The sequence below is a fragment of the Plectropomus leopardus genome, chromosome 12 (assembly GCF_008729295.1).
Source record: "Plectropomus leopardus isolate mb chromosome 12, YSFRI_Pleo_2.0, whole genome shotgun sequence".
In the NCBI taxonomy this organism is placed as follows: Eukaryota; Metazoa; Chordata; class Actinopteri; order Perciformes; family Serranidae; genus Plectropomus; species Plectropomus leopardus.
Window position 1 is genome coordinate 23,770,565 of NC_056474.1, and position 20,410 is coordinate 23,790,974.

The 20,410-nt window shown below is 40.3% G+C and overlaps 1 protein-coding gene across 1 annotated transcript; it reads right to left on the bottom strand.

Annotated features, from left to right (window-relative positions):
- Positions 1–1,067: 1,067 nt before the first annotated feature.
- Positions 1,068–20,099, bottom strand: LOC121951005 (kinesin-1 heavy chain). The gene is made up of 26 exons (XM_042497165.1): positions 19,753–20,099; positions 14,115–14,202; positions 13,900–13,973; positions 13,685–13,789; positions 12,828–12,876; positions 11,871–11,926; positions 11,691–11,778; positions 11,461–11,585; positions 11,156–11,260; positions 9,791–9,936; positions 9,146–9,294; positions 8,659–8,846; positions 7,251–7,319; positions 6,491–6,697; positions 6,126–6,269; positions 5,236–5,424; positions 4,966–5,083; positions 4,448–4,503; positions 4,038–4,147; positions 3,788–3,889; positions 3,569–3,629; positions 3,114–3,185; positions 2,788–2,892; positions 2,359–2,575; positions 1,652–1,790; positions 1,068–1,128 (listed from the first exon to the last, which is right to left on the bottom strand). The coding sequence occupies exons 1-26, from the start codon at positions 19,876–19,878 to the stop codon at positions 1,125–1,127; spliced, it is 2,892 nt and encodes a 963-aa protein (XP_042353099.1). The 5' UTR covers positions 19,879–20,099; the 3' UTR covers positions 1,068–1,124.
- Between the last annotated feature and the right edge of the window lie 311 nt (positions 20,100–20,410).

Consider the following 20,410-nt stretch of genomic DNA (forward strand, 5'->3'; position numbering starts at 1 on the left):
ATATAAATAGCGCTCATTAACACAGCATTATTAACCACTGAGAGAAGTAAAAACAGTACATTTAGCTACTTAGCATACGCTAAAAGGTGGAAGTTTGTTGTGTTAACCGGATCATTCTCTTCCTTCCTTCCTTCTACATTCTTTGCATCCTTCTCATGAAGTCACCAATAACGAGTATAGGTTTTATTTTAACTTAATGATAAAAACAATTGGCCTCCACAGGTATTTAGTTAAATACATCTACAGTACACTGTCGCACGTCGTGGCTTTTTTTGTTTTTTTGTTTTAATCCTTCTTTTAGCCGTTCCCCCTGCTGTTTCCATACAGCTCTCTCACTCTCCAGGGAAGCGTGTGCAGTAGTGCCAATTTTACATCTGTACAAGACCGGACAGAACAGTAGTGCTCGACGCCATCTAGTCAATTCAAAACCGTACAGTTTTTTTTGTAGTTTTATTTTTTTCCTTAAAGTATCATGTAAAATCTATTCAGAGAAAAGTGTGGTTAACAACCAATAATAGTAATGATGAAATGTACAGAGGTTAGCCTATAGGGTCAAGCTATTTCTCGTGGTAGGGTCTCCTTTTTTTGTCTTAGGTTGTGTTTTCATCTTTTTCAGATCTTGCTACCCTTACATTCAGCATGGCACAGTGCAGAACTACTCGCACGACGACGGATGACGACAGACTGTGCAAAACAAAAACGAAACCGAAGCTACACGTTTTGAGGTGTTCACTGGTTTCGCTCGCCGAGGCTGCGCTCAAGACTGCGTTTGGTTCGGTGGATAAGAATATTATCTTGCCTTTTGTAAATTAAATTTGTTGCCTTTTTATTTCTTTTTTTATTATTATTATTATTATATCCAGTACGAGAAAAAGAGATAAGTCATGATGAGAATTGGGGGAGGGGAGTAGGGGAGTGGGTGGAGGTGTGGGGGGTTTGGAGCTGTACAGGCCAGGAATATTTATATATATATATTTATAATCAGAAACTCCTTCGTGGCTCCAAAGCAGCGACGAGGGGCCTGTTCGCTGTAATGGAAGGCCAGGTGGGCGGGGGGTGGTTTGGTGGGGGGGGGGGGCGATATTGGCTTCTTCAGTGGTGTCGTCTTTCGATCCCGCTGCTCTTCAGCTGCAGATAAACACAAAGACAGGATGCCATCAGCGGATGTCACACACTGTGTCATTTCAGGGCCTTCAGGTTAAACAAAAAGGATCTCACTCTCTAACAATAATGAGTCTGTCAGTGGCAAATGAAGTGATCACGCTCAATACTAGACTCATTTCAAAATTGTTGTACCCTTTAGTCTCTCAGACACAAAAAATGGAAAAATGGGGTCCAAGTTGAAAAATATCAAACTTATCCTTTAACCATGCGGTTTATGGTGGAGATGCAGACAGAAACTTTTGAGAGAAATACAGCGGTGGGTGGAAGGATGTCATTTAACAAAGACCCTCATCCATTATCGAACTGGGGATATTAATGAGGAGAAGTCATCGATACTTCCATACACAAACCCAGATCATTACATTTCTAGATGCAGTATTTTGGTTCTTAACTGTCATTTTATTGTTTGTTTCTTCAGTTCCAGTATCCCATAAATGACACATCACCTCGTTAGCTCCCTAAAGAGAAAGAGTGGCGTTTCCCTTACTTCTTGTCTGGTTTGCCACCGCTGCCTCCTCCCCTGATAGACACCGTCTGGCTGTTCTGGTAGAAGCCTCCTCCACTGCGGTTGATGTTGGGGTGGGTGGGAGACGCCACCGGCTGCTGTCCGGGCCGGATAGGTTTGGCTAGGGAGGGGAGAAAGAGTAGATTGAGGATTGGCTGTTTCAGATTAAAAGACGTTTGCGATGTTAGGAAGATTTGGATTTCATTTCAGACAAAACACAAATCACATGGAAATCTATTAATTAGGGCCGGGACTCGATTAAAAAAATTAATCTAATTAATCAGAGGCTTTGTAATTAATTAATCGAAATTAATCGCATTTTAATCGCATATGTCTACGCTACCATCCGCCCGCTTTTTAAAACAAAATTTCCCATCCATGGGGCCAACCAAAGCGGTCTCATCTGCTTCTTCGTTCATTGTTGTTGTCTGTAGCATGGATGGTCTGAAGTCATGAACGGTAGATGGTGCGCTAGTATAATCGGTCCCGCGGAAACTCATCAAGTGAGAAAGGTTCCGCGGTGCAAAAATTGGTGTGATTAAAATGCGTTAATTTTTTTAACGCATTAATTTTTGTGTAATTAATTAATCGTGATTAACGCGTTAAAGTCCCGGCCCTACTATTAATGTAATGATAGATCCTGTGTTTTCTGCCGTGAACAAAAGAAGTTCTCATCCATCCCTACTTACCGATCTGGGCTGAATGTCCCCTCCTGGCCATGTTCTTGGCCCTGACGGCCTCCTTGATGCGATCCACCTCCTGCTGGTAGCGCTTGCGGTCGCGGGCGGCGTTCTCCTTGGCCTCCTTCAGAGCAGACTCAAGGGCCTTGACCCGCTCAGCTGTAGCACGAAGACGTTTTTCCAGTTTTGGAAGCTCACAGCGCAGGTCTGCATTATCGCGTACCAGCTGTGGGTCAAATTGCATCACGTTAAATCATTTCTTTCATCTAGCTTTCAAACGTGTGGGAGAGCATGACTGAGCAAAGATTATCATAACAAGGAGAAGACGATGTTTTGAAATAAAGACTGAAAAAGATGAATACAAAGCCAGAATAAAAGAAGAACAGGACAACAGCAAAGAAAGATCAGTCAGAGAGGAGTAATGTAAGAAAATCCTACCTGTTTGTGAACCTTGGTGAGCTGCTCAAGATTGTTCTCAAGAAAGGAGATTTTCTGTTTCTGTGCTGCGCTGCCCCCTGTGTCGTCCGAGTCCATCTCCGCGCTCTGCGCGAGAAATAATACACAAGCGTTAAAACTTTATGCGGGAGGATTAAGAGTCATATCATGAAATCTTTTACTCTGCGCCACTTGCATAGCTACAGTGCAAGCTGAAGTACTTTCATTTTTTTTAATCGATTATGTACTTCTTTCCTAAACAATCTTGCCTCATTGCAACTGAAGAGATTTTCATGTCTACCTAAAAATCAACAACCATAGAGGTTCACCTTTTTCACTCTGGTAGCCAAATCCTGGACAAAGAGCTTCCTCAAATTGTGCAGGGTCTGCAGCTCCTTGGCCTTGGATGAAAAAAGACAAGCAATCAATATCAAATAGGATTATTTGAAAAGACTGAATAAATTAGTGTTATATCCAAGAATCAAACACAGCAGAAACAAACAAACACAACTTTAAGAAACTGCAAGAGCAAATATGAATATACTGTATGTCCTTGCGTTTTCACAACCTCAATAACGGGTCTCGTGTTGAATTCAAAATTTGTATGATATATAATTTGTATATCTGCCTTTTGGCATTTACAACTTACAACAAAGTTTCAATACAAGAAGTCAACTTAAAGATACTATCAAGTCTACTTGTACACAGATGTAACTTCACTATCGGATGTGACAAAGACCCACAATAAGTGTTTTCTATCATCAGTTGATTTAGATGAACTCACCACTGTCTCCTCCAGACCCTTCAGGTCCTGTCTGGCCTGCTCCCTTCGGTCCTGCATCACCCTGAACAACAACAATAACAACAATAGTTGAAATTGTAAGAAATACACATTCCACAATGCTGGTGATAAATGACAGCACTATTATTGTATCTGTCCAATAAACTGAGCCATCTTAAGTCTACAGAGTGAAAACAGTGCACAGTTGTGTGTTAAACATACGTAAGCTCGTGCAGCTTGCGGCTCTTCTCCTGGTCGGTGGATTTGAGTTTCTCGTGCTCCACTCTGAGCCTCTCCTGCTCCAGCATGATCTTCTGGTTCAGACTGGGAGAAATAACATAGCACTGAATGACTGAATCTGGTGAGATTTTAAAGAGTAACAAAATGAAATAAAATACCTCTTACATGGCAACTTTTGTTCGCTACTGTAAATATCAAGACATGACTAAGACAAGATAAATTTAAGTCTTACTCCTGCAGCTCAGTGATGAGTTTCTCCTTGTTGTCAAGCTCATCTCTCAGGCTGCTGATCTGCTTCTGATGAGCTTCACGGTGGGAGTGGATCTGCTTCTCCACCGCTTCCTAAACACACAAAATCACACAAAAACTTTTGTATGTATTTGCCAGAATAATTTGTAAAAGCTCAAAATACTGGTAAGTTGATGAAAATTTTTAAAAAAAGACTGACATTTTACATGTTGGGATTCTTAAGACAATATTGTTGGTGCTTGATCGATGCTAAGATTTTACATATAGAATGCAAATACACAGTTAAAAAAAAAAAAAAAAAAAGCTGTCAAATGGCTTTTAATAAGGACACTCCCCAAAAACATTGTGTAGAGTGCTCTTGAGTCTGTTGTTAAATGGGGATGAGGAACATACCTTGACTTCATTGGCAGTCTGGATCTCATTCTCTTTCTCCATTGCATGGACTTTCTCTGTAAAACATTAACACAAGATTCACTGTCATGAGATGGCAGAAGTGATGTTAGTCTTTACTCAAACCTAATATGAATAAAATATTTTATATTTTATCTATACTTCAAACTGATTCCAATATCTCTTGTTGATTTTGGTTGTAAATAAAATCCTGGTTCTGATTCTTTTCAAATCACTAAAGCAGCTGATTTAGACATTCACAGACTCGGCCAGCCTGCTTTTGTCATGCTGCTGCAGTCTTACACACACTTTTTTAGCACTTGCTCTGATCTGCCATATTGTAAACACCATTTAATCCAGTCAGTTCATACTTCAGTATCATGAACCAACAACTAGAACTAAAAAGCATGTTTCCTAACCAATGACTAGTTAAAAAACAGACTGCTTCAAATCGTATTTAAGTGGACTTGAAGTGAGTGCTTGTGTCACATCTCTTGCTCTGTCCTTGAACAGTGCCGTACCCTGAGCGCTGAGCTTGACAAGTTCCTCATTGAGAGAGTCCACGTTCTCCTCCAGCTGCCTCTTCTTCTGCTCCACGTTTTGGAGGTACTCAGTCAGAGACTTGATTTTAGCCTCATGCTGGAGAAAGATGAAACAATACAAATTTTTTTTATAAATATGATCTTAATGAGGATTCCGAACTGAAATTATTCTTTTTTTTTTATGAACACACAAAGGGATCACATGGGTTTGTGTTTCAGGTTACAACACTGTGGTTAGTTCCTACATACCTGGGATATACGCAGCTGGCAGGCAGCCAGCTCCTTCTCGTTCTCATCCATCTTCTTGTTGCTTTCTGATTGGGTGCCCTCCAGCTGCTTGCAGCGTTTCGCCATCGTCTTCACTTCTGACTTCATCTTGCTGATGTAGAGGCGGGCCACTGTGAACTCCTCATCTATCAGGCCGCTGCCCTCATGTTGCTGAAGGGCAAGAAGAGGAAAGTTGAAGGGGCACAACTACACAGAGGAAACAATGGGATGAGGAGATAGAGGTACTAGATATGCATCATGCAGGGCTGCCCCTTGAAAGTCAGAGGTCAGAATAATTAGTCGGAGACCGCTTAGTCAACTGAGACTGCTTCATGTCAAGCAGTTATGTTTTTTTTGCAAGTCAGTGTGCTATGCATTGTATTTCTGGGGAAGTTTTGGTCTCCAGGTTTTGCGTCAGAGTGAGTGCTCTTTACTTTCATGCAACTCTTTGGTACAGGTAGCTGCAGACACACAGGCAGCGCCATGGAGGAGAAGAGAGGACCTTCTGCTAAGAGGTGGTAAAGTTACAGTTCACAGCTACTTAAAACGACTCAGTCTCTGGCCTTTGTTTGATGTAGTGTCGTCAAAAAAATGTTGCACATTTCTGATCTTGCGTCAGCGCTGTTATCTTGTTTATTATATTACGTGAATGTTGCTGTCATGCCATCCGAACATCTTCCTGAACCTGTTCAAACTTTAAAACTTGATCATCGAATATTCATATTGAACAGCCAAATCTGATTCGACAGGCACAATTCTGAGATGGGTACAGCTATAGTATCCTGGTTAGTCACTTGGCAATTCCCCCGTCTTGCTCTAGCTTCCTAGAGGTTGGTGTTGCTATAGTAACCAAACATAAGGTATCTCAGTACCTTGATGTCATTGCTTCCTACGGCAATGCCAATCTCAGCTAGGTCTTTGAGCAGTGAAGACATCATCTCGGTCACCCTCTTCTTCTGGTGGTTGGACATCTCCTTCAGCTTCTGGAGCTCAGAGTCCAGAGACGACAGGATGGACTGAAGATAGAGAGAGCTTTATTTAAGTGTGTTCTTCTAATGTTTTCAATAGAATAACAAGCAACAAAAAATAATTTCCCTAATCCTCAGTTGGCAAGATTCTCATTTTATGTCCCACTATTTTGTGATTAGTGCAAAGGATGCTCGCTCCTATGCAAATCTAAGATGTCGTACATCTTGAGACTGATAAAATATAGTCAACTACCAAGTCTCCAGCTCACCGATTTCTGGCTAAGCTCCTCACTAATGGCCTCAAACTCCTTGGTCTTATCCTCCACCTCCTGGCTCTTCTGATCGTAGTTGACGGCCAGCTCCTCCAGAGCCTGCAGCACCTCCTTCACCTCATCCTTGGAGGCCTCGTTCTCTGCCTGAAGGCGGTTCAGCTCTGCCTGGAGGTTCTCATGATCGCGGCGTGAGGAAGCTAAAAGCTGCAAGTGTGGGAGAGAGGTGTTATTATGGTAATTTTTTTTAAAATGCATTAGGGCTGCAGGAATGATTCGGTGTTTGTTACAATATGGATGAGTAGGCAACTTCAATGCTGATCCATTATAAAACACACATGCTTTCCTCCTTGCAGACTTTTTTGTATTTTAAAATTGACAGATGCATGCAGTCGCTCTGGAAATTACCTTTAGAAACATTGTGAAACAAGGACTTTAGTACAGTCTTTGTTTATAATAGTAATGTTTGACATATGAAGTGTGCAAAACTCACTTAATAGCAACACGAGTCTGCTGCTAAAAGTTCTTAAAAATAAAACTACCACATCAAGTTATTAAAGTAAATCCTATTGTCAATGAAGATAATTCCACTTGAGACAAAAGGACTGGAGTAAGAAAGATATAAATGCAACTTTACAGCTGTGATGGCTTCATGCGTTACCTTAACCTCATGCCTCTGAAACTACAAAGATCAGGGGTTTGCGCCATACCTGCGCCTTCCCTCCGCTTTCCCTCCATCTGTTGGACCTCCAGTACTCACCTCATCCTGCTCCAGCATCTGCTGCTTCAGCTTCTCAGCCAGCTGGCTCTGCTGGTTGATTTCCTCATCCTGAAAAGTGAAGAGACACAACTCAGCGTTAGCATTCACACCAGGCTCATCTGGTTTTACTGGAGACGGTAGAGAGGAATGAAAAAACCTTTGGATAAAATAAAGAACGACCATTTTTCTGTTTACTTTTCCTTGAGAGACTATCTGAATTTGACCAAAATAAATTAGCATTTTTCAGTTCAACAGACCTTTTCATTACCAGCTGCAGCATTAACAAGCACTTCAACAGGATATACAAAGCGTTTAGGGTTGTGCAGGGTTGCGTCTTACTCGTCCTACTTGCTGTGCCTTTTCTGTGCCATCTTTCAATGATGCGGAGGCAAGTTGCACCTGATGTTGCTAAGCAGCCACAACCAGCACCGCATCATATCCTTCTTACCAGAAACCTGGTGTTCGGAGCTCATATTCTTCCCAATGTTTTTTGAGGGCAAATTAGGCCTTAAATATTGTCAGTGGGACAGATGTAAAGCTCTGGGTAGCCCAACACTTACGCGATCAATTCCTCCTCAATATTTACTGAAGACTGATATTTATGCCTCAGCACCGCTATAGCTTTTATGCATGCGACCACAGTGACAGTCGATTTAAGGGCACAAAAAACGCAGCATGTTTATGGGCTCTTTCTTGTTTATACTGTCCAGGTCTAAAAGGGCTATAGCGACTGATGAACCCCTTCTACATATTATTGTACAAGTATAAATTTGGTTTGCCTTATTCAAAAAATTGATGGGACATTTAAGCAATAATTACCAGGTGTCATTTTTAGCATGCATATATCCTGCATGAAGATATTGTTTTTAACATCAAACCAAATGTGATAGTTTCTAATAGAAATCCAAAGATTTCAAAACAACATCCACCAAATAAAAAAACTGAAATTCTTAAACAGGTCTTGTTGTTCAGGCTGTAGCATCAAAGAATTATGTCTGACCAGCCAGTGGAACAACTAACATCAGGTCATGTCAATGGGTCATAATTAACATTAGAAAAAAATGTACAGAATAGTGTCCATATCTGGTAGCCTACAATCCAAAGACGTGCAAGTACACGTTAGCATCAAGCGGTTGCTTTGCTTTTCCATTAACTCATTTTAAGATAAAACTAGATGAAAACCATCAAGCTTGATGTCTCAATCTTGTTTTTAACTCTTAAGTTACCTAAGGCATGTCATTATGTCATTCTTTGATTTGATTAATTTCCCTCCAGATAACCTTTAGCTTATGATGAAATTGATTCTGACATATTCTTGCTTTAATGCGTAAACCTCTGATTATAATGTGTAAGTCTAAAAACCAACATTCTTACCCCTTTGTTACAAACATCCTATTCTGTCACTCACCTTATCATCTAGCTGTTTGTAAAGTTTGGCCAGCTCAGCCTCACACTTGTCCTTCTCCACATCGGTGAGGCGAACACCTGGCACGTTGGGCGTGGATGCCTGCTTTTCGTTAAGTATGTTGTCTAGGGCTTGCACCTCAGCGTTGGCCTTCTCCTTGTCAAACTGCTCCTCCACTGGCACACTTTCACCTGAGGTGGGACACAAACACACACACAATTTAAGTATGCATGTGTACAGAGCTGCATCTTTACAATGAAACAAATACGAGCCATTTACACTTATACAGCTGGCAGTCTGTGACAACAAAGAGAAAATGTCATCACTCTTCGTTGTTAATGCATCACACCAATACAAAAAGAGATGCTGATGTTTCCTATGGGAGGAGCGAAGAATAGTTAAAAATAGTTTCAGTGTGTTTGATTTTACTCAGGAACATGTGGACGGACTTAAACAACACAATGGAATGGGACACAGTCTACTTCCTCACCATTCCTCCAGCGGTTGAGCTCATTCTCCAACCAGGTGATGGTGTTTCTCAGGGTCTTATTCCTCTCCTTCTCCCTCTCATATTTCTGCTTCCACTGCTCTGCTGTCAGCTCAACATTCACAGTGACAGTGTTCTTGATGGTCTTTGCTCTGGATGTAAAAAAAAAACAAAGGTTATATTGTATGAAAGAACATTTTATGTACCATTATTCCTTCAGACAGGTACTTAAATGTAACAGCAACCAAGCTTGTTCAATCACTGGACCAACTCTGACAATAATTATGAGTACATGCAGAGCTTTCCAAGCTTTTCCAAACCAATACATGGACATCTTTTTTAAAATTTGTATCACTTTTTGCCTTTATTATATAGGACAGCTTAAGCATAAAAAGGGGGAGAGAGGGGGGATGACCTGCAGCAAAGGGCCGCATGTCGGAGTCAAACCCGTGGCCGCTGCAGCAAGGACACAGCCTAAGTACATGAGGTGCCCACTCTACTATGTGAGCTACCAGGTGCCCCAATATATGGACTTCTAAAACTCTATAACAAAAGTGTTTGAGAAATTTTTCATTTTTTAATGGGATATTTGTATTAAAAGCTGAAGAAATGACAGTGAGGCTTGTTTCATCCTACTGGCCTACCAACCTTTGTCCGAACATGAGGGTAGATTTGGTTTCGGCCTCGTTATAGGAGGAAGGCGAGCAGCAGATGACAATGGTGGTTCGGCAATTACCGCCCAGCGAGTCCTGCAGGATACGGGTCATCTTGCTGTCTCGGTAAGGGATGTAGGCCTGGTATACACAAAAATATATACAGGAACATCTTGTAAGCAGAAAGCAAATTACCTTCTGTGGGAAAAACAAAACTTTGGATCATTAATGCCCTTCATTCTATCATAAATAGTTCAACTAAATAACTGACAAAGTGCCTTTTAACTGAGACGTTTCATCATGATACATCTATATGTGATTGCCTGACCACCTTGATTAGGGATTATTTGACAATAATACCTTTTATAATAGATCCCAGAGTTAGACAGAGGAAGTAATATTTTATAGTATATAGTATTCTATAGTATTATTTATGTTTGGATGTTACACTTGAACATGCTGCTCCTACTGTCCTAAAAACAAAAAAAGGCTTGTGATTTCATCAGCACTGAGCCAACAGGATGTGATGTCTTCAGAAACTGTTTTCATGACTTAAGTCAAACTAGATGGCATTTAATTGCTAACTTGACATATTATCAGTACTGAAGCTGCAGCCGTCTGCTATAATTCTTTGGACACCGCGATGCTCAGTCAGGAGCGAGACGTCTCTGCACAATAGCTCATTTGTTTTAGGCCAAATGCATCAGAGGCTGTCCGCCCCAGGTTGTTTACAGAGCAAAGGGGGCCTAGAACAAACCAAATGTCGATTACAGCTAAAAGTGTGAAATCACTATGAAGCAACTGAAGCAAAACATTGCTTGGAGGAAAGTTATTATCTGCTCAAGTTATTGCTGCAGCACAAAGGACCTGTAGATGGCTGAAAAGGAACTTTCATAGTAAGATAAGGGAAATAGATGTTTGTTTTCATGATGCACACCTAGCTCTGGGCTGTGCAGCTGGTAAACAGACTTTCCAAATGTCTGCTACATTAACAATAATGTCTGTCATTTCAAAATGCTATAAAAACATTTGGGGGGGATTATCACCTGAGGTTATAACAGATCAAATACTTGTACTGAATAATAAACATAATAGACGCAAAAATTTGAGCACCATATGTTCAAAAGTAAACATTAAAGCTTAACAGAAGAGATTAACTGTGCCGGGATAAAAAATAAAAAATACATTAGTAAACACATTTATTTCAGATAATTCATTCCTACTTACAGTGCAAATTAAAAGACCAAAACCCACAGAACACCGCAACATATTCAACAAATGGATCCTGATAACTGCAGCAACATATTTAATGGCAGATTTAGGAAAACATCACCACCAGAGAGTTGAAATAGTTACTGACCGTTCCTTCAGCCAGAGCAGAGATGACGTTTCCCAAGGACGAGAGCGACTTGTTGATGTTCTTGGCTTCATCTAGCACAGCTCCTTCTGCTCCTGTTTTACTGACCTGAAAATCACACATGCAATAACCTCAACAACGGGTCGTGCAGCTCCATGTTAAATTGGATAAAGAGGAGACTTTGATCCGAACCTAACCCAAGAAGACGACAGAGTGAAATGAGTCAAACAAAAATGTTAATTACAAAATAATGAATACTCCAGAATAAAAGAAATCTACCAATATGTATAACAGACGGTTCTCATCACCTTTTCACTGCCAGCCAGATCCACCAGGTAAAGTTTGCCGCTGAGCTTCTGCTCTGTCTGAGTGTTTTCCTGTTTGACATTTATCAGGAAGATACTGTGACTCCTGGAGCTGTGCTCGTTCATGTCTGAAAGAGAAATTACAAATGTGTGGTCAAAATGTATCAGCTTCGAAAACTGCAAAAACTAGTTAATGGATTTGATGGTTGTAAAATGAGAGGGCAGGATCTTACTTGTGACTGCTACATGTCTGTTTGATTTGCCTTCATCAATTGTATCCATGACCTCCTCCGGGCTGCATACGAATCTCTCAGTGCAGCCCTTTAATGAAAAGCAGAAATATGAGGTTTGATATTTGGCCTGTAAACAAGTTTTACCAGATATTTGACATGTGACAGGATGTTAGGTCTCACCTTGACGTATGGTACTCTGTTTTTGTCTTCATGCACTGACAAATTGGTCTTCGACACTGGAGATGAGAGGAAAAAAAAGGTGTCAGTGAAAATGGCTTTGCTCTAGAAACATATGGTGTATTGTGTGTAGACTACTTTAATTTTACCACCTTAACATTTGAAAAGTTATCTGTTTCCATTTCAAATTCTGTTTATATCCTTGTGTGCCCTTAATATATTAAAAGAAGGCTTTGCTTTCAATTCCACTGCTCGTGGATTTTTTCTAATCATCACATTTTAAATTTTCTTTAATTTGAAAGGATCCTTTCTGTAAGTGACTTAAAAAAATGTTCACCCACTGGCCAATTTACAGCATACAAGCCATCAATTCCACTCAGCAGGTTTATATATCTGGAAATACATGAGCTGCAACTGTTAGCCAATAAAAACAAGTAATGCGGGGTTGGTCTTCAAATACATTTAATAAAGGTCATTTTTGTTTTACTAAGTTAAGTGCAAACAAATATAATCATCAAGTCATAGTGGTTTTGACAACATCATCACAACAATAGTGGGCAATATAAGAACTTAAAAGTATAACACAATATAATGTGATAGGAGCAACTAAAAGATATTTTCATTTTCAAGTTTCTGCAGCTGATTCTGACACTATTAATGTGATGATCGGGTCAAACACATCTCTCAGAGTGTTCCTCTTAATAGACTTAGGTGAGAATATCATGTGTTTTATGTGGTGTTGCTGTATATGTAGAATGTACACACTTACAACTGGCAATTGACAACAAACCAGTGTGTGTACAGCTAACATCCCCTTCATATTCCTAACACAGATGCTCACTTATTTTCTCGATGTTTCACAAGCTTTTAGCAGCTCCTTGTGTCACATCTGTTACCACTGTGTGGTACAACTAGAGAGACGAGAAGTACGGTTTTCACGCAAGCATCACGGCCACTTACCATCCAAAAGGTCCCGGATCTTGTCTAAGTAAATTTCAAAATATGAAACCTGTAAACAAAGAAAGGACCTCATTATTTGGCAAACTAGCTGAGAGATCAGAGCAGACAATCAAATTACACACAAGGGTCTGTCTTGTTTTCTGTAGAAGATAAAACAGCAGCACAGGTTTGAAAAAAACAAAAGACAAAGACGCCATTATTTCTGAATCCTTTCAGACAAGGGACAATCTAAGAGAAAAAAATCCATAAAGGTGTTTTGATAATGGTTTCTAGTGTTCTTATATTCTTTCCTTTAATAATTCAGTTTTTTCTCCACACATGCCTTGCAGGGACTCTTGTAGTTACACGTTGGTTATTATTCAGACAGGGAGCTTAAGTCTAATATTTTAAAGTCAACACAAGTTAGATAGTGAGGTATAATCTCAACAGCAAAAAATATTCTTAATTTAATTGAGTAAATGTCTCACTGCTTTTTAAAAAATATTTCATTATTTTTCTTATTGTCAGCGCAAACATTTACTATTTGTTGTAATGCAAACATAGAGATTGACAACTATAGTCGTGAGTCAGCCAGGTAACATGATGCAGCAGCACCAAGTGACATGTCACACATCACTTGTATTGACTCCAGCAAAAAAGCTTCATAATATCAAAGTGCAAAAGGGGAAGTATTTAGCTTGTTGCTAGCTAATAAACAATATAAAATGGTGTTAGTCAGCCATAAACATCAGATTTTAAACGCATGATCTGAAACTGGAATTTGGCGATTTTGGAGGGCAGTGTTTCTCTAACCACTGCAGCACTGTGCTCCTCAACTGGTGAGACAGCTTAACAGTTCGCCCCTTCTAACTACTTACTTTGATATGAAACTCCAGGTTTTCATCCATGGAATAGATGTAGTTGAAGATATCTTGAACTATCCTGGGGATGATGCCCATTGAATCTGTGTCATGGAGATTCCCCTGCAAATAGAGTCAATAATTCTAATGAAACAATATGGAGTAAGGATTTCTACTGAAAACAAGATGCACTTTTTTGGAAAATAGCACCAGTTTTAAGGAGTGATCATTACCTCCATGGTGTGTGTTTTGCCAGATGACGTCTGCCCATATGCAAAAATCGTTCCATTGTATCCCTCCAGAACATCTACAAGACACAACACAGAAGGATTTGGTATTTAAGTCAAGACTTTAAAGTCTCAGTTTATGTCACTTTTTTGTTTTGTTTAGTACATGCTTCTAAATAATAAACAAATTTACATGTTTAAACAACTTTAGGAAAACAAACCTTTTACAATCTTCTGGGCGCAGGCGTTGTACACTTGTTCCTGTGTTGTATTTGACTGAAACACTCTGTCGAACATGTACGGTTTACCCTGGAATGAGGAGGAGAGAAGGAATGAGTCCATCTATATCAACGCAAACCCTCAGCTTACATAACCTCGTTCCAAGTAATAATCTGAAGCTTTTGAAAACTGCAAAACTGTATTTTTACTCCTTCATGCTCATATAAATAAATAAATAAATAAAAATATTAATCCTGCACTGTTATAGAAAAAATCTGTCCAAATGAAAATGCAAAAACACTGTGTCCTTGTGCATCAGTCTGTTTCCCTTCTCTAAAGTCAGTTTGCAGGTGTGTGAATGCAGTACAACTGGAACTCGTCATAACTTTTTTACAGTAGTTTGTGGAGTTTAGAGTCACGGGGTGGTCACTTTCACTGTGCCTGGTGTTTTGCTGTTCTGTCTGTGCCCAGAGTACATTCTGCGCTGTGAGAATTCAGAGCAATGACTAACCAAACTGTATGTATATTCCAACAGCACACCTAATGAACGTGCCCACTCCACATTAATGTGTGGGAAAGCCTGTATGGACATGACCTCAGTTATTTTGCTGACCTTGATGTGGCCCATTGCATTTACATGCCTGTTTGTTTACATAAGAATGTCATCAGCATTTTAGCAACATGATGCCAAAATAGCAGGTATTTTTGGGCTACTCTTTTGAAGGTACTATAATGTTACAACTGTAAGTTACTTAAAAATAAATTATACAAAAAAAAAAACACCACACGTGTGTGTGTGTGTGAAATTTAATATGGTATATACAATTTTCCATTCCATTTTCCATTTGCAATGTCTGAATATTCTTACGAATTAAAAGTTAGTTGCTTTTTAAAAGGGCACACTTGTATCATGCTATTATACTATCTTATTTAAAAATGACAATAATATTATCATTTCTAGGACAATATAATGTCCAACAAAAGTAGGTATGGTGACCTTGGCTTGTGCACAAGATGTTACCTCATTTGTGACGCCTCAAAAAGGAGATAACAATACACACTCTAATGTCTCAAGCGTCCCGTTTTCCCTTTTTAGACTTCAACACTATTGAAGAGTTTCTAAAAATCTTCACCCTGGATGGAGTGGAACAAAAGGTCACTTTTCAGTGACCCTTAACACAGTTTGCATTGGGACGAAAGGCTAAAGCACACAAAAAAAGCTAAGTTTTCCAAATATAACTATATATATATATGTGTGCACTAGGCCTGTGACATGTTTTGAACAGACCTGTTGGTGCTACTTCCTTTCACCAACTGGCAAACACAACACACACAGTTTGACATTAGTTCTACACCAACATAGGTGTTTCCAGAGAAAAATCCTTTGGCAGAGAGGACAAAATGCATTCTAAATGGCAGTACCGCTACTTTGTTTGGAATCAAAATAGCATGATCAGTGATTGCTGTCATGGCTGAGATGGTCATTATGAAGAGATTTAGACTATAGAAACTCTTATCTTTAGAAAAAGTTATATGCATGCAGTGCTTTTCACTTCTAATTGTATTTAGACTATCAAAATCACTTAAATTTCACTGAATATCAAATATTTTTGCATACATGTTTGCCTTTATCTTATAGTGACAATGCAGGATTTTACACGAGATGAGGGTAATAGGAGGGATGCTAAAAAACAACCAAACCAAGAGTGTTACATGACATGGTCAGTCTTGCCACCAGGATGCCCCCAAGCTGTAACAAATGATGCTCTCAACCTAATTCACTCTTCGCTGACAGCATTCTAGTTAACCTCTGAAAGTTAGCTGTCCTGATGCAACTTCTCCCATCCCACTTGAAACTCCTTTCCAACAATCTCAGCTCAGCATTAATAATGAACTAAACTTGAGCTTTTACTTTTACCACTGGATGAAGAGCCAGCCGACTTCAAACAGGCACAAGTGTAGCTGATTGTGATATCCTATGGGCTGGTCAAAACTTCAAAGCACAATTCCTGTGAGATAGCAATCAATAGCTGGATTTAAGAAGGCAACCGCAGGGTAATAAAACTGATGCTACAAGCAATTCTGAGGTTCAACTAAGATGGCGCGCTGTCTTTAGGGGTTTGAAGTCCCAGTTGACTCATCTTGTGTCCAGCCTGATGGATGGGGTTCTAGCAGTGGTGTATTAAATAATTTTAGCAAAACACGACTCAACTACCATGTGATACCCCAGGTTGGTGGTGGGAAACTGGTTATTGATTCATCCGTAACACCTGTAAAAGCAGGAGAAGTAAAATGTTGACAAGCAGCTTGTGTCACCATGAGGATTGGTGACGGATTAAGGCTTCCATGCTTCTGACCTGTGGTACATGTAAACACATTCATAACTCAATGTAAAATACAAATGTGTCACCACCTGGCATTTCAAGGCACCTTTACCAGGACAAGAGCTATACAGCTGAGATGTCCTCAACTTGCACTCAGGCTCATAATCCTCCCTGACAGACGGTCACAACTAAAGCACAGCTCGGTACAACACAGAGCTGCAGCATCTTAAGATGTTGATAATTCAGTCCAGCTAGCCACATCCTGGCAATTAACCCTGTACAGAACAAGAGTGCTGAGGCACTATCAGGCCTGCCAGGCGCTGTCAGCAAACAATGGCGCAGCCTGAGTTTAAAGTCCTCATTGTTAATGCTGCTACTGGCCTCATTACCTACACTTCTGTCAAATGGTATTACTTCCTACAAATGTAATTACAGTGATATGCATTGTTAAAGTATTAATAAGTGCCCCGTCACATTCCCGCTTCCTGATGGCTTTGTTATGATACTTGCCAATGCTGAGCTATTCAGGAGTAACAGTAACATTCAGTCCAAGGTTATTCTGCAGCATCCACAATTCTTGTTGTATGACGCATGAAATCTAATTAGATTCATGCTTCTAGGTAAAATAGGTCAGTATTCCATGTTTTATCAATTTGAATTTGTTGACAACCTTGCTTCATGTATTGCCTCTGTTATTTACTTGTTTACATGTGTTGGGAGCACTTTTACTTATCTCTCTAATCCTTTTCTTTCCTGTTATCCCTCACGCAACTCCACCTATACAGTAAGTGTAGCTGAGTGGTGTTTTGCAGGGTGTCCCAGGCTACTACATGCAAATGGGAAATGTAACAGCAAAGCATGTGGGAATGGTCTGATCTTTTATGTGCAAAACTGACACGGAAGTAATGAATGCATGAATAATTCACCTGCTGCACACTCACACTACACTGGCAAAGCCAGCTAACTACGACACCCATACCACCTCATCTGGAAACTTTGTCTCTCTCCCTTTCCGGTAAAAGACTGGCAGGACTTTAAAGTGAGCCACAGCTGAGTAAGTGCATACTGCAGGAATATGCTCTAGGAGAACAAAACCTCTGGGGTGGGGAATATCTTCATATCTGCGAGCATTGAAGCAGCATCACCAAGGCTTGTTAAGGTGAAGCTTTTTGTTAGACATCTTTACAACGTGCAGTGTGGTCAGTTTCACCAGCGGCTGAGCAATGGTATCAAGGCTTCAGCCCTAAGACAGGGTCCACGCCCTAGATTGTTTCAAAACGGATACAAATATGATCTAAGTGAGTCAGTCACCCCAGATAAGAGCATCTGCAAAACAAAGTACATCACTATAATAATTACCCTCCCCACTCAGAGAGATTGCCCAGCGCCCAGCCAACTGCCTGCTCTGATTGGTCGAACAGCTGGTTACCAGGAGAGGAAAAAACAGAGGGATTACCCAGGAGGCCTGTGCTGCTGCTTACGGGTACTGTTAAGTGTTGTACTTCTCATTGCAAATACACCAGCAGAGGATACCAGGCTGTGCCGTGCAACATTTGCGTCCTTCACAATGTGCACTGGTATGTTGGCACTATGACTGGCACTCTGAACTGGGCTGGGCCACATCATGCCTCAGGGGCACAGACACTACGCTTGCTGTTAGTTAAAGGCCTGGAGTCAGTGTCTGCAAAACTATTCAAGAAGTCACCACAGCTACAAGCCTTCTCTGTTCAGCATGACAAAAAATGTTGTATTCTGAATTCACCACCTAAATTAGTAGTTTACCTCCAAAGAGGATGTGATTCATATCCACTCAGCCGAAACTTCACGAATGCAATTCAAGATCAGTTTCTACTGCCTTGTAAACTGTTTTAAAGCATAGGTTAGCAAAGACACAAAGTCCACAAAGAGAATGATAATATGGTGGCATGGAAACCTAATGTTTAACTATGACTTCTGTTCAAATGATACACCATGGGCATTTGCATGCTTAGCATGTGCAAACTTGAAATGTCAGCCTGGCTTTTATGTTGTTGTTATGCTTCCTAATTACTTTGGTTGCAAGGCATGAAAAAAGACAAACCTTTTTCCTTTTGTGCAAGATATACAGATATAGTGCAGAGACATGCAATGGCATGAGCACAGGCTGTGTAAACAGTGTGTTTTTTAGACATTCTATATATAGGCAGATGATGACAAAACATCAAGTGCACATCATTTGCAAAGTGACTATACTGAATCTTTGTTAAATCAGTAAAGCAGAGGTAACATGGCACTGCATTAGTAAAGGCATTTCCTTATTTTGTCATAGTGGAAGTTGTACCCATGTCATTGACCATATCAAGTGCTAGATCAGTATCACAAGAGAGTTACTTAAACTTAAAACAAACTTTGGTTTCACCCCGAAATGAATGTCCACATTAAAAGAAAACAGATTTCTGCTAAATGTTTTAATATGTACTTAAACCTGTTGGATTATTAACGGTAAAATGTCCAGATACTGGGGACCAACAGTCTACCATTGATTAGCCTGCATATTTGACATTTCCACTGCAGCTGCTTTAACGTTACCATTGTCCCATGCCCTAATTGAATCACATTTTAGTTCTATGCTATATTAAATTACATGTTATTGATCTACAAACAGTGTTGGTTATCTAGCCAGCTGGTCAGCTAGCTATTGTTAGCTTTAATTAAGCAACAGCATTAAAACTAGCTAGCTAGCCAAGGCCGGCTAATCTGTCAACTACCAGCTGGCCTAGCCTGCTAGCCAACAGTGTTAGCCACTACTAAATCAAAGCTGGCTTACGCTTTATGCTGACGCAAACTGTTCATAATTAATACCTTTGTCGTTACAAATGCACGGCTACTAATTAAAAATGTCACGATAACAGTGCAGTGAATAGCTTGCGGGATTTGCAGGCTGACTCTGGCGACATTTTAACCTGTGCCAGCCAGTGTGTTTGTGGCTTTGTTGAATGACAGCTCGCTAGCCATGACAGGGCAACTGCGAATAGTGACAAATAACGCCAACACACACTAGGCTGACTTTGTGAGATGGTAAATTGAGCGGCACTGATGACTGTCTACGAACCAGAGACCCAATAATTTAACTGTTTTGGTGGCGCCAGAAGTTGACTTTAGCTGAGGGCCAGCGGAACAACGCAACGGTGAACAGGTCAGCCCTTGCTAACGTTAGCTAACAAGCTAAGGTGCTAACTACCGTAGCTAAAAGACAATCAAAAATGGCGTACTGCTGACTGTGCCCGAGGGCTCTGTCAAATAAGTAGCTAAAGCCCTTGAACACGAAATAACTCACCCCGATGATAACGTTTTCTTCCCCTTGAAACTTGGGAATGTATTTGTCGCCTCTGGTCACCTCGGAGCTGTTCAGGGGCCTAAAACGGCACATCACTTTGATGGTGCACTCCGCCGGGTCGGCCATCTTCCACGGTTTACGAATGGAAATTCACCGATGAAATTAAAGTATATCCTGGATCCCTTTGGGACGGCCGCAGGGGGGCGAAAAGGGAGGCCGAGCCCCTCTGTCCCAATCTCAGGTTCTGGAACGGGCGATAGTCTGTTGGATATTTAACAAAAATCCTTGTTTTCCTCTCAATCACTTCCCCCTCCTGTTAGGAAGCCATGACACCGGTGGATCAGCGGCTGGCCGCCTCGCCCCTCCTGCTGCTGTGGATGTGGATCACAATGACGTCACCCCGGCGCTCCCCTCCACAACACAAACTGCCTCTGAATGAAAAATGTAGGATTTTTTTTAAAATCCCATTTAAGAAAAAATATTTATCTATTTATTTAATTATTCATTGATTTCATAATTATTCTATTCATTTTTACGTACTAAATACCACATCCACAAATTGAAATTCAAATTTGCAAGAGCATATTGATTTTTTTTCTTCTTTCAAATTGAAATAAACCAATCTTTCCTGTATTCAGTTTATACGGACGCTACTAAA

What these genes read in the sequence shown, in the direction of transcription:
- LOC121951005 (XM_042497165.1), bottom strand. Translation starts at nt 19,878, where the DNA reads ATGGCCGACCCGGCGGAGTGCACCATCAAAGTGATGTGCCGTTTTAGG. An exon ending in AAGAAAACGTTATCATCGGG is followed by an intron (nt 14,203 to 19,752) that starts GTGAGTTATTTC and finishes TCCTCATTCCAG; the next exon opens with GGTAAACCGTACATGTTCGA. An exon ending in AGACTGCCAATGAAGTCAAG is followed by an intron (nt 4,148 to 4,447) that starts GTATGTTCCTCA and finishes TTGTGTGTTTAG; the next exon opens with GAAGCGGTGGAGAAGCAGAT.